The following is a 16,218-nucleotide window of genomic DNA, read 5'->3' as shown; positions in this document are numbered from 1 at the left end:
TATTGGTATGATCCGAGCTCAGACACTAAGCGGGGCGGGGCAGCTGCTGCCTGCCAGTGCGCTGTTGGAGAAACGGAGCTAGGCAGACAGACAAGAACTGAAGTTTGACCAGGTTCCAAAGCAAATCATTTATACTGCACTTGACCCATATTACTTACTTGCTCTTCAAGTGAATCAACAAATGGTGAAATGAAAAGCTGAAAAACAACAATGCTGTTTCTTTAGAGAGTCTTAGCTTACATGTGTGTTTATTTCATATTTTCAGTTGTTACCCTCCACGGCTAAATAAATCGGTTTCAGTAATGTACTGATATACAAGAATGGACATAAGGAGCTTCTTTCAAAGAAAAAACTCTGGTAGTATTTTATATATTATGCTTTGTATGTTGTTCAGTATATTTCATGTATATGCAAAACAAGAGGAATTTCAATACACAGCAGTATATTCACAGTTTAAACCAGATATTTACATACACTTTATGGAAAACACAAGAACATTTTTTTACTGTACAACATCAATTTAGAGTAAACTTGTTTTGTTTTGGATAAATAAATATTGAAATATCTTTTGAATTAGTTAAATGTCAGAATAAAGAGAGACAGAGCTCTCTATTTTTATCACTTATATCAAATTTAGGAGTACATATACACTAAGTTTATTGTTAATTAATTAGAAACTCCAGACGTTCCATTCTGAGCTGAAGAAGCTTCTGATAGGTTGGTAGAGTCCATGTGAGTAAATTGGTGGCACAGCTGTGGATGCATATAAGGCAAAACACAGAACCTGTTTCTTTGAAATGGGAAAATCAAGAGCTATCAACCAAAACAACAGGAAAAGAACTGTGGAGCTCCATAAGTGTGGCTCAGTTTTGAATACAATTTGGTGCCATTAAGAAATACAGATAGTTTCTCTCTTTACTCTTAAAGTTAACAAATACGTTTTTTATATTTATCAATCTAAAAAAATAAACATTTAGTCTGATTTGATGTTACAATTAAAAAAGTGTTTGTGTTTTGATCTGAAGAGTGTGTAAATATCTGGTTTCAACTGTATATTTGATGATTGTCAGCACAAAGAGGGAGAGAGAGGAACAGAGATGGAGAGAGAGGAACAGAGAGGGAGAGAGAGGAGAATGAGGACAGAACAGAGATGGAACAAGAGCAGATGAGACACACATGTTAGTCAAATGGTTGTTTACCAAAAGTATCACCGTATCATAGGTACTCATGTATCTCGTACCTAGTGTTTCTTTTTAGGTTTGTTATTTTTCAAGTTATACATTTATTAAGTTATGCAGGCTTGTTTGCACAACAAGGCTAAATAATTATATAAACTTTTCTCAATCTAAATAGTGTACTTTGGTAGAATTAAAAAATAAGTGTAGTGCAGGTCTATGATGATTTTTAGTGCTACTATCATCTAGTTCTGATTCTGGTTCTGTTTTGGTTAAGTCCTCAGTAGTCCTGATTTTGAACTGTTGTAGTCCTGTTTTAATTCCGGATCAGTTCTGGGTCTGGTTGAATTGGGGTTTAGTCCTCGTGCCTTGATACAGCCCTGGCCTTGTTCTGCCTTGCTGCTTAATTAAAAAACTAGTTTAAGTTGTCCTGCATATGTGATATATTTTTTTCCCTATATGAAGTCATTCTTTTTTGAACAAAACTCAAAACAGAGCCTATTAATCTTTCAGTCATTTCTACCCCCCCCCCAAAAAAAAAAAAAAAAAAATCCCACATGCATACTATCCTTTAGGGCTAAGCCCTGGGTGTTTCAAATGTCTGGCTCCGCCTCTGCTCTTAACTTAAGTTTGTCAGTAAAGTTAAACATCTGCGCTAAAACCTGGTGACTTTTAGCTTTGAGCTGCCTGACAAAACAAGTTCGGGGAACAGCATACATCGTTTCTGATTGGTTTTCAGATTGTTGGACACGCCCTGTAACGCTTGCGTGGAAGCCCGGCTGACTTTTTGTTTATGTTTAAAATGCAATCAGCAGCGTAACATTTTTATTCAGTAAAGTCACGATTAGCCTTGTTTGAATCGATTTGAACGTCAGTTTACGTGGCTATGAAGGGTAGTTACTAAGATTTTCCAGAGGCAAGTCTTACCAGTGGCTGAAGTTACCGTAAGTTTTGACCAAATTGCAAGAATACGCCGGTTACACGAACGTGCTAGCAGATTTAGCCTAAGTAAGCTAAGCTAATGTTAACAGAAGCGCAGTGCAGACAAATTATAAAAAACTTCCGGATTGTGAGCTGAGGTAATCACATATCTTATGATTGTTTTATTTAAAAACTATTACTTAATCACAGTGGGTTACATGGGTATTTTTTTATTGTTGAAAGCAGGTACAAGACGAGTTATGTAAGAAAAAAGATATCCAGACAGTTTAAGGAAAACATGAATCCTTGACAACGTACAATGAAAGAATGTGTCGGTTTAGTTATGCTACTGCATGATTTGGGTCGACGTGTCTTGTAATAGAGAAGAGTCACTGCAAATCTTCACCCATTGAGAGGTACATATTGAATAAGTTATATACTATAACTTATATGATAACTTCGCTTATGGGAAGTTTGACAGTGATGGGATGAAAGATCTAATGACAGAATACATTTTGGAAGAATTGTTTCATCCTTCAAGCAGAGGGAGGGGACACTACAAGCTGCTGTGGTGGCATGCGGTGGGCTACATCTTTATAAGATTCGCCTCGTTTTTCCTTTATATTGTGACCCGTTTGTTTGTGATGGTTAATGTAGTAGATACAGAGTATTAATAAGTTATTCTTATGAAAAGAAACCCCAAACTGTTAATGACAAGCACTTTTCAAATTTTATAGTCATTGTGCCAATAAACCTCGTCCACATTGTCATGCATGATTTTTAAGATAACGTTTGGTTGTTAGTGGCTATACCATCCTCTGGTTGCCTAGGTAACCATCTGGCATATGCACTCCCTCACATACCAGTCAACAGTACCTTTTACCCTCATTGCTGCCTGCCTCAGTGGGTCGTTTTAAAGCTGAGAAAAGTTTAACTCGTGATTTGCCCCCATTATTAAGTCACCATCATTTCTCTATACTTTATACGGCAGCGGTGGGTAATTAGTTTTCCCAAAGGACCACATAAAAATTTGGCACTGTTGTGGTAGACTGCAGCAATAAGCCTATAAAGAGATAAAATCAATTTTGAGCAGAACCGAGTTAATCTTATTGCTGTGGGCCTCCAAAACAGTCCCAGTCTGTCATGTGTCCCCTTTGGATAATTCATTGCCCACACCTATTTAGATGGCCACAAATAGTCTGCCCCAGAGCAGCTGTGGCTACAACTGTAGCTTGCCTCCACCAGTGTGTGAATGTGAGAGTGAATGAATAGTGGTATTGTAAAGCGCTTTGAGGGCCCCGAAAAGCACTATATAAATGCAATCCATTATTATTATTATTATTATTATTATTATTATTATTATTTCAATAAAATTCAAATCACCTTTTCCTGTGTGGATGTCCCTTATGATATGACTTAACTGGTGATATCCAGTTAGCAAGTCAGAAACCTGCATGTTTTTTCTATTAGCCATCAAAAGGTGACCACTATTTTTGTAAAAAAAAAAAAAGAAGTCTGGTTTCAGAGAAATTGACTTGAAGACAGCAGAGCCTGACTGATATAGGATTTTTAAAGATCAATACTGATATTAATGTTTGATGATTTAAAAAGCTTTCTTTCATTCAGACACACAAAATATAAACAAGTTTCCCTAATATTCCTTATGAATCCTTACTAAGATAATATAACAGTGCATTTTAAAAATAGTTTTGTTTACTGTCACAACTAGCTGTGAATTATGCGTCTGCATTCTGTCCGACTCTGCTTGGATCAGCTGGTTGTTGTCTTTGTGGTGTTCTACACATTGTACAACGTCAACACTCTTAACAGTTTAATTTCATAGCTGTTATAAATGCTGTTATAAGAGCTAAGTTAGACTAATATTTAATATATTGGTCGAATTCTAGAATTTCACTGATTTATGACATCTATAAACATTTTTTGTTGAGTTTATTGTCTCAGTCACTAGTTTTACGTCATATTAAATACAGTATGTTTTTCATTTTCTACTATTTTTGTCCCATTTGAGTCAGAAGAGAAGATAAAACAGAGTGAAGCAACTTTTAGCCAATAACCTATCAAAACCAATGTTAGTTTCTCAGAGCAATATTGTGTGAAATTAGTCTCAAAAGGTTGACAAATGTATGTGATGTGCTTGGCAAGCATGCATTAAGTTACAAATGTCTGTAAAGATTTGGTTGTAATTCTGAATACTCACAAAAAATGGTCCAATCCACACACAAATGTAGGGCAGTGTGAACACACAGAAAACTATTTTACAAATGCAAAACCTGAGTGATATTTACGCACACATATTTAAGTTTAGCTCCACAAATCTAATCATTTTCTCTTTCGGAAAACTCCCTGCATGTAAAATGCCTAAAGTTATTTGCTTTGGTATTTTTGCTCACAAAAATATGAATGCACATATTGCATGATACACATAGAACATCACTTTGCATGTGAAATTCTGAGGATCTTCATACTGCCAGCTTCCCACAGATCCACAAATATAAACTGCATTTAAGTGCTGCTGAAAAACTGGGACCTGTGGGTTCCCTGTGTTTAATAAATAAATAAATAAAATGGGTGTTTATTTCTAAACAAACAGAGGAGTTCATCACTTCTTTACTACAAATGATACATTTATCAATTAAATATGCCATGCAGTAGTATATAATAAGCTGTCACACCTTAGTGAATAATCTTCCGATGGGAAATCATTCTGACAAAATGGTGATAGTTTAGGAACAGCAGACATACTCTTCAAACTGTATTGCTGATACAGCTGATTTGATAACAATGATCGACTGTTTATTACGCATTCAGATAATGTTAACATTAATCTGCTGTTATTGAGGAATGATTGGATGAATATGAAAGTGTTATCTCACATCACTGGGATCATTTCTATATTCAAAATATACAACAGCTTAGCTAGCACATATTCACTTCAGAGGATGAGCCACAGGAATGTTCAACCAGGGTGCTCTCCCATCTTCAGCTGTGCTCTGACCCTTTTCCCAGCAGAAGATCGTCCACTAAGTGGCGATAGGTTAGTTAAGACATATGCCATACATGCTAACGTATGGCACATTTAACTGGTAAATTGGTAAAGTGGATGAGGGGTAATGAACTGTTTTGCTTATTTAGAAATAAATATGTGTTTTATTTGAAACAACAAGAATCCGCTGGAAGCCCAGATGTCCCAGTTTTCCAATAGCACTTGAATCCAGCTTTCACTTTTGGACGTGCAAGCTGGCAGTGTGAAATGTGTCTCAAAACTCCACATGCACATGCAGCGTGACTTGTACACATCAGGTGTTTCTTGCACGTGTATTTAGCGATCTGTAAGCAAAGGAAATGAACATTGCAAATATTTGTAGTAAACAAAAACAATCAGTTTTGATAAGTTGAACTTGAAAATGTGTGCATAAATGGTCACTGTTTATTAAGGGTTTGATACATGCGTTTGTACAATAGTTTTGTGCGTTCAAATCCGGTTGTTCAGTCTGACGTCACTAGCCGTGTCTGGGTCTAAACTCCGCTGCAGGTCCATATATCAAACGATCACTGTGGCATTACTGAGAGTTGAAAAACTGTCTAAAGTCTTTCATCTTTAATAAAATGATCAGCGTTCTGCTCTACCAGGTGTAACAATTGAGTTTAACATCCAGGCATCCATGAAAACGGAATTTATGACATTTAACGGAGTTAGAAGTTAGCAGGGAGTTAGCTCGCTAGCTTCTATCTAAATACAATATAGCATGTCCTGACTGCGGGGTTTTGGAAACAAATTAAAACATACAGCTTTCTTATCACTTCCAGCATAAATGAAGACAGAAAACTAAACAGCAGTGACGTTTGTAGGGTTACTGAAGTTTGGCTAGCTGGTATATAATGATGTGCTACGTGACCGCTAGCGACATAGCTATGTTAGCATAATATAAACAAGCTAACTTTTTTTCCACTCGATAAAGGTTAACGTGAGTTTTCTCGGTGGTCAGAAACAAATGTAATCGCATGGCAGGATGCTGTAAAAGGACCAAACTTCAGCCAGGAGAACAACTGAGATAATTCATCTACAATACAAAGTTAGTCATTCATATACTGCTGCATGGGCTGGGCTGTAGTTACATCCTAAGGTTTTAAAAACTGAGCTTAAATAAATGATTAGCGGTAATAAAAGCCGAGGGAGGTCAACAGGGATCACTGACTGTTTTAGGAGCTTTTTGAGATCAAATAGAAGAAAATACATAGCATTAAACATGTTAACAACATAAAAGCCATATTAAACGCAGACTACTTTAGACCCGGAAGTAGGATTCGTCGCGTCATCACTGAACAACCGGATTGCTCTGTATTTGTGTGTGGGATTTGTGGGTACTCAAAGTTACACACAAATCTGTGTTTATGCTTGTGGATCATATCTTACATGGCTGTAACACTTTTGAGACTAAGGCTATGTTCACACTGCAGGCGAAAGCGCATCAATTCTGACTTTTTTGACCCTGTGCGACCCATATCCGATCATGGTTTGACAGTGTGAACAGCACAAATCCGATATTTTCAAATCCGACCTGGGTCACTTTCGTATGTGGTGCTGAGTCCGATACATATCTGATGTTTTAGAAAGCGACTGCTGTTTGAACGGTCATGTCGCATTAAATCCGTCTTTTACGTCACTGACACAAGACAGACGCCAATTATCAGCGCCCTCGCGAACGCTTCCTGGCCAACCAGTGAAACTGTTGGGAAGACAACGTTGGAGAAATGTGAACATTTTATTTATACTGTATAGTCTGCAGATTCTGACAGAAATCTGCATCCTTTGAAGCACCGCTCCTCTAAAACAGCAATAAGGATCATTATTAGGTTATTTACATTATTATGTAAATAACAAAATAACTTTACAACTTAAAGCTAAATTGGGAAACGTAAAGTCTGAAACACGTCTTTATATTAAGGTCCATCAGTCAAACAATCCTGTTTGGTCTGGGTCTAAACAGAGCGCGTTGTGTGTGACGTCTTCTTTTGTGCATGCGGGCTGCTTTGAGCGTTCACACTAGAGCGCGTTTGCTGTCACATTTTATTTGTAGTGTGAACAAGCAGACAAAAAAATCAGATTTGATCAAAAAATCGGAATTGAGCATTAAGACCTGCAGTGTGAACGTAGCCTAATTTCCCTCCATAGATCCACTGTCATGTCCGATTTGAAAATGCCAAGATGATCAGGCTGATGCTTCACATCAGGACTTGACTAAGCAGTGGATGATGCCAGCATGCCTATGTCTATCTTTTAAATACAGTTTCTGGTGACTTGACAGCATCACAGGAAAGACAAACACATGCATGCTGCTGGGTGTTCTTAATTACTGTGTACAATGACTAACGTGTGTATCTTTTTCAGGTTTTTGATCGAGTCTTCCTGTTCATCTGATAATGTTTTCTTTGAAGACTATGATGGCCTCGAAGGCTACCAAGCAGACTTCAACTGCAGCATCCAAGATAAAAAATAAGCTTCTCAGTGAGTCTGTTTGCTTTTTTTGGATCTCAGAAATTTGCTGAAAGAAGAGTTCATGTAAATGCCAAACACAAATACTGTCGTGTTTCCGCACCAGATACCTCGTCCTTCTTCAAGGTCTCTTTGAAGACCAACAACAAAGCCTTAGCTCTGGCCTTGCAAGCTCAGAGGAGGAGAAGCAGCCAGCTGGAGATGGAGGTCATGTACCTGCAGAAACAAGTGGACGCTCTCTGCTTTGAATTAGCCACCAAGAAATACAAGCACAGAAAACTGGTGCGTTTGTCGTTTGCTTGTGTTCTTCTACAGCACTAAAATTCTGAGTAGACAGTTACTGGTCATGATGCAAAGAAGAGTGCAGCGATGCTCCGCTGGATTGATTGCATTGACTGCAGAGCGTCTTGTTTTCCTCTTGCAGCTCCTTATCTTGAACAACTTCCGTAGTAATGCTTTGCAGCACCTGGACATGGTGGCAGACCTGTTCTCTGACAGCGTAAGGATTTCATTCAATACATATTTACAGTTTCTGCGGCATATTGACATATTTGTGACATTTTGGTGAGCGCTGCTGAAAAATTTACTTAAAACTGGCACAATGCAGGGTTTCCTACTGATGCACATAACTTCAGAACTGTTCAAGGCTGACAAACTCTTAACTTCTACAACTCTACAACTTATCTTTAATCTTTACAACTTGTCAGCTGACAGATGATTTTTTTTTTTTTAGAGCCTCACCAATACAGGATTTGAAAGACATGTAATGATACTGATATTTGATTATTTAAAAATCCATATTTGTTTTTTAATTTCAGGCACAGAAAACAAATTTCCCTAAACTGATCCTTTGTAGCTAATTATGAGTCCTTATGACGATAGTATGCACAACAAGTCGTGGATTACTTGTTTGAGTTCTGCCTGACCGCTGACGGACAAACTATTCAGTGTCACTACTATAACTGGTTGAACGGTTATTATACATTTTAATTTATCAGCAGATAAATGAAAATGATTATCAACAGATTGCTAATATTGGCTGATATATCGGTCGGGCTCTAAAAGTTTCCCATAGCTACTTCAGATGTGTAAGAAGCTGCGCATGATGTGTGCTGGCTTGCAGTGATTGTAATGAAATATTGGCTGCACTTCTGCAATTTAGCATCACACACACTCTGTAATGTAGCGCTGGCAGTCAAACATTCATCCTCTGAGGGGTTAATGATGCACCAAGGAAAAGATTAGCAGTGACTTGGCAACTGGAGACCATAGACAGTCAGTGACATTCAGAAACAGCATGAAATAACTGCTGCTGGTGTGCAGTGTTTGGGTCCCAACTTGAACTATACTTAATTTCACAGTGAGACTTTAAGATTGATTGGTAATTGCATTGGAGGATTATCTGGACAACTAAGCCTAGAATGTCAACGAGTGACCAACTGTCAGCTATGAAATGATGCGGTACAAGTGAATCGCTTCCTGTGTGAACATTTCTTGGATCCTAGGAAAAGTTTAGACGGAAAGCCACTTAAGTTTGAACAAAAGTAGAAGAAAATGCATTGCAATATCAAACCATACTAACATTTGCTTCTCACAGGATTCTCAGAGCCTTTCAGGAGATTCCCGGATCTCGTCTGGTGACATCAGAATGGAAAATCTTGCAGCTGGAAGGTCAGAAATGAACTGAGTTCACAGTGATCGGCTCTTTGCAATGAGAACCACTGATTTAGCTTAGGCATCTCTGAATGGCATTGACATTTCTTTTACACTTTTCAGACTTGCACTCCTTTTTTATTAAGGTCACTTCAGTGACGCCACCTAAGTGTGTCAGAATGTGTAGCCTGGTCATGTTTCCATAAAAGTCAGTGACAGACTTAGTAACATTTATCACTTTTAAAAACAGCACATTATTGAATAGACACGGACAAGAATACAATGTTTATATCTTACTGACAGCTTCAGTTGCTTTTCTTACACAGTGCTGTGAGAACGTATTTGCCCCTCCCTGTTTTTTGCATATTTGCAAAAATAAAAAACCAAAAAAACATTTTTCAGGTCATCAAACAAATTTTAATGTTGGGCAAAGTAAATAAAAAATGCAGTTTCTAAATGATGATTTATTCAGGGAAACTATCCAAACCCACCCAGATTTATGTGAAAAAGTATCAGCCTCAACCCACCCGTTAAATCGAGATTAAGTGTTGGGAGAATGGCCTTAAGGGGAAAAACCAGGGTTTTATTTTTCACACTTTAAGACCCATTTTAGTGTTATACACTACCTCATTTAATGGTTTGTCTTTATTTTTACTACTTTTTGTAGTAAAAATAATATTGTAGATAAAAACTGAAGACATCAAATATACCAAGCAAGATATGTGGAATTATTTAGCAAAAAATCTTAAAAAAACATCTAAATATGTCTTATTTTTTAGATTCCTCAAAGTATACACTCTTTGTTTTGTTGACAGCGCTGCAAACCCTCGGCCTTCTCTCAGTGCGCTTCATTATGTAGTCACCTGAAATGGTTTCACCTCACAGGTGTGCCTGTCAGAGTTGATTCTTAATGAGGTTGGGACCATCAGTTGTGTTGTGCAGAAGTTGTGTTGAACCTTGGATTAGAGCCCAGATAGATGCCACACAGAGTTGCAGTAGAAGACACATCTCTACATCAGCTGTTCAGAGGAGACTGTGTGAATCAGGTCTTTATGGTCAAACAGCTGCTAAGAAACCACAACTAAGGAAAAGCAACAAGCAGAACAGATTTGTTTGGGCCAAGAAACACAAGGAATGGACATTAGACCAGTGGATATCTGTGCTTTGGTCTGATGAGTCCAAATGTGAGATCTTTGGTTCCACCTGTGTCTTTGTGCAGAAAAGATGAATGGATGTTCTTTACATTCATGGTTCCCACTGTGAAGCATAGAGGAGGAGGTGTGATGGTGCTTTGCTGGTGACACTGTTAGGGATTCATTCAAAACTGAAGCCACACTGAAACAGCATGGCTACCACAGCATCCTGCAGCGTCATGCCATTGAGTTTGCGTTTAGATCAAACGTGTGAGCTATGTGCTACCTTCATTTTGCTTGAGGAATATGGAGCATTTAACTTTTCAACTCCAAAAAGGAAACACAGCATTTGGTGATGTCTGCCAGTTCTAGACTTTAGGCGGTCATTAACTAAAAAGGATTTTCAACAAATTTGAGTATTAAAAGCAATCTTATAATTGGTAGCTTGTCAAATTACTTTTGAGCCTGTGCAAAGTGTGTCATTGTCCAAACACTTTAGGACTTGACTGTAAAATTCTGTTTTCAGTGACAGAAATGTTTGCGCATGCACACGGCCTAACAGTGGTCAATTTAGCATTTACTTAAAATACCTTAGCCTCGACATAGAGCGAGATCTTGCTCTATAACAACAAGTGACAAGTGGATTATCACACGTTCTGTTTATGCTAACCTACTGTATACTGTAGGTTACGGTAATATTTGTCAAGTTTGGGAGACATTCTTATAGTTGCATAGGGTCCCCCAAAATATAGCTGCAAGACATCTCAATATATGTTACCTGATGCACTGTGAAAAGTTGCTCTACTACTTCCATTAACAGTGTGGAGAGAAGCTGTGAGAAATGATGATAATAATAATAAAAATAACAGTGTCAGACTGCTGTCACTAAACCAGAGTGTGAAATTTTTTTTTACCTCTCAGCTGCAAAAGAGCTGATGGAGTGTTGTCATCGCCCTGTCAGGTGGACCCAAGCTTGTGAATGCAATGTAGGATTTCACAGTTGATTCCACAGATGCATCTCCTAAAAATCTCAGACAAGTTTGAGTCTACCAGGAGGCTGAAAGGGTGGCACCTGCATTCACTAGTGAGTTGAAAGAAAAAAAAATTATATATATTTTTTAATATCTTGCCTTTTTGTCCCATTTTAGTCAGTTACCGCTGCAGACAGATGTTTCAAGGAATTTGTGGTGTACCAGCAAAATCACAACATCTGCCCTGCTTGAAAAAACCATCAACGAGGACGTCTCCACTTTTCCGAATACATGTGAAAAGTCGACTGATGTTTGCAACGGTAGGCGTGATTTAAGCATTGAAAGTTTTAGTGTTAACTGTAAAATGTTGATGATGTGAAATGCTGATGTACTCTGCTTTTTGTGCAGATAACACAGAAGCTGAAAAAAGGCTGTCCACCCAGTGTGCACAGGCTGCCCACATAGAAGCGTCTGGCATGGCCAATACTCCGAGGGAAGATGTGGAGAATCCCTCTCAGTCCCAGGCTGATATTCATTCCGTCGTCTCTGTTCAGAACAGTCAGACTTGTGAAAAATCCACACCATCCCTTTCTGGAGATCAGAATCTTCCCAGTGTCTCCACCATGGAAAGTGAAACACAGCTTGGCAAAAATCAAGAGAAAACTGTTTTGCTCAATGCAACCATGGAGATGACCTTAAGTGAAGCCACTGAGATAGTCACTGTGGAAACCAAAGCGAAAAAAAAAGTCAGCTCTGGCAGAAAGGACAAGGAGCAAAGCTGCAGCTCAAGTATAGAAGTGCAGAAGTCTGCATCTTTGTTACAAGCACATAAAAAGCCGCTGAAGGATCAAAGTACTGCCACTGTCACTCGCATTCCTAAACTGGGCAAGCATCAGAAAGTATCAAAGGATAAAGTCAAATCTTCTGACCGCACTAACATCTCAAATGTAGACCAAATGGATGTGGAAGATTACTTCTCTGATCCTAAAATGAGGTTTTCAAGCACCAGCAGAAGTGTGGCTGAAGAAACAAGTTCCAAAATAACATGCAGGAAGTCCAGAGCTAAAGGAAAGTGGGCCTCTTCAGTAACCAGGAAAAGTTTTTTCACTGTGCCGTCTGGTGAAAGTGAGGGCAGCCAATCCCACCAGGAGAAAGTCCAAAAACCTAAAGCAGGAGACGAAAGCTTACAGTCTCAAGTCTCTGAGGACGCTCTGCTTTGTGCACAACCAGAGTCAGAGCATGCGGAGCGTCTGTCCTTTAGCAAAACTAATACTGTGACTAATTCTAGGGGAGGTCACAAATCAAGATGCAGGGAGACATTTGTTATCTCAATAACCGGCGACAGTGACTCACCAGAGCATGATGTGGCGCCTCCTACAGGATCCAGTTTTCAGGCAGAAGAAGCAGTCATGAGGAAAAGCGTTGTTGGACGTTTAGAATCAAGCAATCGTTCAAAGACTCGGCGCTCTGGGAAGCGATCCTGGGTGGCCACTCAGGACTCTGGGAACTGTCAAGAAGACTCAAGTAGCGGTGACAGTGGTGAAGCACTGCCACTAGACTGGCAGGCGGCTTTAGGATCACAGTTTCAAAAACCTAAAAAATCCAGGAGAGACAAAACAGGGCAGCCCAGCAGGAACAAAGTGGTGCAGCGAGAAGAGGGTGATGACTTGTTAGATGACAAGACGAAGAAAAAAGACAACAAAGACTTAAGATCTGAGAGTGAAACATGTTATCTTCCTGACCCTAGAGACGCCTCCGCTCTCTGCCTTGATTCTGAAATTGCTAAAGATCAATTACATGATTTACAAATGCTCGACTCACAGTCTGTCATCAGCGAAAAGCATGAAATCTTTGAACATCTGAATGATTCGCAGTCCAGGAGGGATTCGAGTCCCACATCATCTAGAAATGTATTCATGCTGAACACAGCCACGGAAACCAGATATCCCAGGAAGACTTTTGTTGTCTACAGACGAAAAACTAAGAACAGAAGTGGATGTAGTTCTGAAAACATCACCAGGATGTCGAATGCATCGGACACCTGCAGTCACACGGTGGACACCAGCGACCAGGCAGTTCATCAGAATGTGGGCGACCTGCTGATGGATGAGCTGCCGCCGTGGCTGGACGTGGATAACAGCACAGCTCACTTCGATGTGGACTCTCTACCCGCCACTCCAAGCAGGGAAACACCAGGCAGGTTCGCGACAATTGGAACGGCTGAAGCCTCTCCAGGTGTGGAACAGTCTTTATTTACAGCAGTGCAGTCTAATGCAAGCACAGCTCTGTCATCAGCTCTTATGTTACTGAGTTTGTACATTTTTAGCTTTCATTTGTGACAGATGGGTAATAATTGTACTTTGTTTATCACTGAGGTCATAGCAGACAAAGGTCAAAGGTTCAATACCCTGTCACTTTAAGACATTAATGTTTGTGGCAAATGTCCCCAAAACATTTATCTGAACAGAAAAGTATATACATAAGGACAGATTGTGAATTTGGCTATCATAATGCAGTATAGGGCTGTGCGATATGATCAAAATCTCATATCCTCATATCCATCTATCGTCCCAATAACGATATAAATCACAAAAATGTAACATTTTCTGTAAATTCTGTGAATTTCGGGCAGCTCGGCTTGCGTGAAGTGTTTCCAGCTGGGCGTCGCGTACCTGGAGTCGAGTGTTTTAACCAATGTATGAAACTATACATTTTTAGACATAAGTTGTAACGGCCGCCATTTTCTTTGTGAGCATTTATTACACGGCGTGCTGCGGGGAAAAGCCTGTTCTAACGTTTGAGTCTAAGGTTTATTTTTTAGCACCTGACGGCTCTTTTTTGCTTCTCATCCGTAAACACTCTGCATACTCTTTCACGTGATCCAGTTTATTTTGAAAAGTCTCAACAGGATCTTGAGCTTTATTGTGAAAGGTTTATGTGGAAAATAAACAAGCGGACACGCGATGGTTTTACCGTCGTTGTTGCTAATGACAACGCATAAAAACAGGCTCTTGTCCGTCTGTAGTGTGGTTATATAAAATATAAGAGAAAGAGAGAACTTTAACAAATTAATATAGCCACTACAGTGACCATCAAATCCATGAAAAAATATTGCCGTAAACGGTTTATTTTGCGACACCACAAAGCGAACGATAGTGTAAAATGAAACGATAGACGTTTTTATATCGTCATCCGATATATATCGTTATATCGAACAGCCCTAATGCAGTATGAGTAAATGTAGAGGGTAGCTGAGAAGCAAAGCACAGAGTAATATGCATGCAGCATGCTATGATGCTGTGCTTAGCAGTACCTGTTTGTCCCCGCAGGCAGAGTCTTATCGACAGTAACCAACACTTTGACAACACCAGACTGTGAAAATGGAGAGAGAAGCAGGAGACGGAGACCTGGGAAGGGTGCCGTGAGTTACAAGGAGCCGCCTCTCAACAGGTGAGGATGTTTCTGTCTAAAATCTGTGGCCCTGCGAAAACCCAGAACAGCACAGTATTAACCTCATTTATGTTTTCTATCAGCAAAATAAGGCGTGGAGATAAATTCACTGACACCACATTCCTGAGTTCTCCTGTGTTTAAGGATGGCCGGAAGAAGAAGAAGATGACGACGACTGCCAAATGATAATTTGTCTTTTTTCCATTTTACTGTTTTTAAAAGTGATTTTAAGCTGTTTTCTTATTAAAGTTGTTTGCTAAAATCATTTTTCTACAGATTCGACCAGAAAGTATTGTGTGTCTTTAAGTGCTTTACATTTCACATTAAAGTAGAAATTTGAAGTATTTGTTCTTGAGTCTTTTCTTCAAGCTGTGTTCTGCTGACACTCAACAAGACAAAGTGTCACTAAAAAACTATTATAGTCATTATTGTTAACTTCTGTAAAGAGAATTTCCCAAATCTGGTTTAAAATGTATATCTTATCTTTAATGCTAGCACAGCTCAGTTGATGGACTTTTAGGGATTTGGGTTTTTTGTTTATGCACATATATCACATGTATAGCATTTAGTAAAATTTGTGTAATTTTTAGTAATGTCAAACTGGCATCAAAAAGGAAAAAATATATACCTCAGGGACATTGTCATATTGTTAAATGTTCAAATAATTAGAACCTGTTACTGTAATCGACAGTCAAAGTCATAATAAAGTAATCTGATATTTAGAATCGCCATGTATCATTGCTGTATGTTGGTAATACAAACAACAGCAGTAAGAAACATTGTTTTGATAAATAGCTCTGCGCTATCGTTGACATTCAGAACAGTCGAGTGACCTTGAAGGAGAGGTCGGGGATCAAATATGAAATAATAGTTTGAATCCTTTTACAGTACTTGTGTTGAGAATGTTTAACACAAGTACAAAGTTACAAGGCTTTGTTTATGACAACAGCTGAGTCATTAACTTGACAGATTTTAATGGATTGTTAACATGATCTACACTCCTATAAAGTTTTATTAGAATTCATTCAAAACTTCTTGATCTATCATGTTTACAGACAGAATGATGACATGCACGCATAACCTACTTGGCAGAGACAATAAGGTTTACCTCAGTCACTACATTGCTAAAATGCTGCGGTTTCAAATCAAATCACTTTTATTGTCACATCACATGTGCAGGTACATTGGTACAGCACATGTGAGTGAAGTTCTTGTGTGCGAGCTTCACAAGCAACAGAGTTGTGCAAAATACAATAATGTAAACAAGCAAAATACAAGAATGGCTAAATCTGAAACTAATAAATATATATACAATATATAGGTTTCCTTAACCTCCTAAGACCTGAACTCTTCCACAGCATGCATTTTTAATTTCTCTTTGCTATTTGGGCTGATTGGGA

General features: G+C 38.7%; 1 protein-coding gene across 2 annotated transcripts; it reads left to right on the top strand.

The window, feature by feature from the left end:
* Nucleotides 1-1,931: 1,931 nt before the first annotated feature.
* On the top strand, nt 1,932-15,164 carry sgo2 (shugoshin 2). 2 transcript variants are annotated; one of them, XM_085385138.1, is made up of 9 exons: nt 1,932-2,119; nt 7,507-7,623; nt 7,718-7,893; nt 8,036-8,110; nt 9,209-9,282; nt 11,546-11,688; nt 11,777-13,603; nt 14,698-14,818; nt 14,902-15,164. In XM_085385138.1, the coding sequence occupies exons 2-9, from the start codon at nt 7,539-7,541 to the stop codon at nt 15,002-15,004; spliced, it is 2,604 nt and encodes an 867-aa protein (XP_085241264.1). In that variant the 5' UTR covers nt 1,932-2,119; nt 7,507-7,538; the 3' UTR covers nt 15,005-15,164. The 2 variants fall into 2 exon arrangements, with proteins under 2 accessions (XP_085241264.1, XP_085241265.1); XM_085385139.1 differs by having other exon boundaries at nt 2,117-2,254.
* The last annotated feature ends 1,054 nt before the right edge of the window (nt 15,165-16,218 follow it).

The sequence above is a fragment of the Rhamphochromis longiceps genome, linkage group LG16 (assembly GCF_057381845.1).
Source record: "Rhamphochromis longiceps isolate RC_006_pf linkage group LG16, R_longiceps_female_GT1.1, whole genome shotgun sequence".
Taxonomy (NCBI): domain Eukaryota; kingdom Metazoa; phylum Chordata; class Actinopteri; order Cichliformes; family Cichlidae; genus Rhamphochromis; species Rhamphochromis longiceps.
Note: the sequence above shows the minus strand (reverse complement) of the source record. Positions and strands in the feature narration are given on the sequence as shown.

Bases quoted from the DNA above. Each gene is read 5' to 3' on its own strand.
- sgo2 (XM_085385138.1), top strand. From the start codon at position 7,539: ATGTTTTCTTTGAAGACTATGATGGCCTCGAAGGCTACCAAGCAGACT. The intron at 7,894-8,035 runs GTGCGTTTGTCG...TTCCTCTTGCAG, and splicing joins AATACAAGCACAGAAAACTG to CTCCTTATCTTGAACAACTT. The intron at 11,689-11,776 runs GTAGGCGTGATT...CTTTTTGTGCAG, and splicing joins GTCGACTGATGTTTGCAACG to ATAACACAGAAGCTGAAAAA.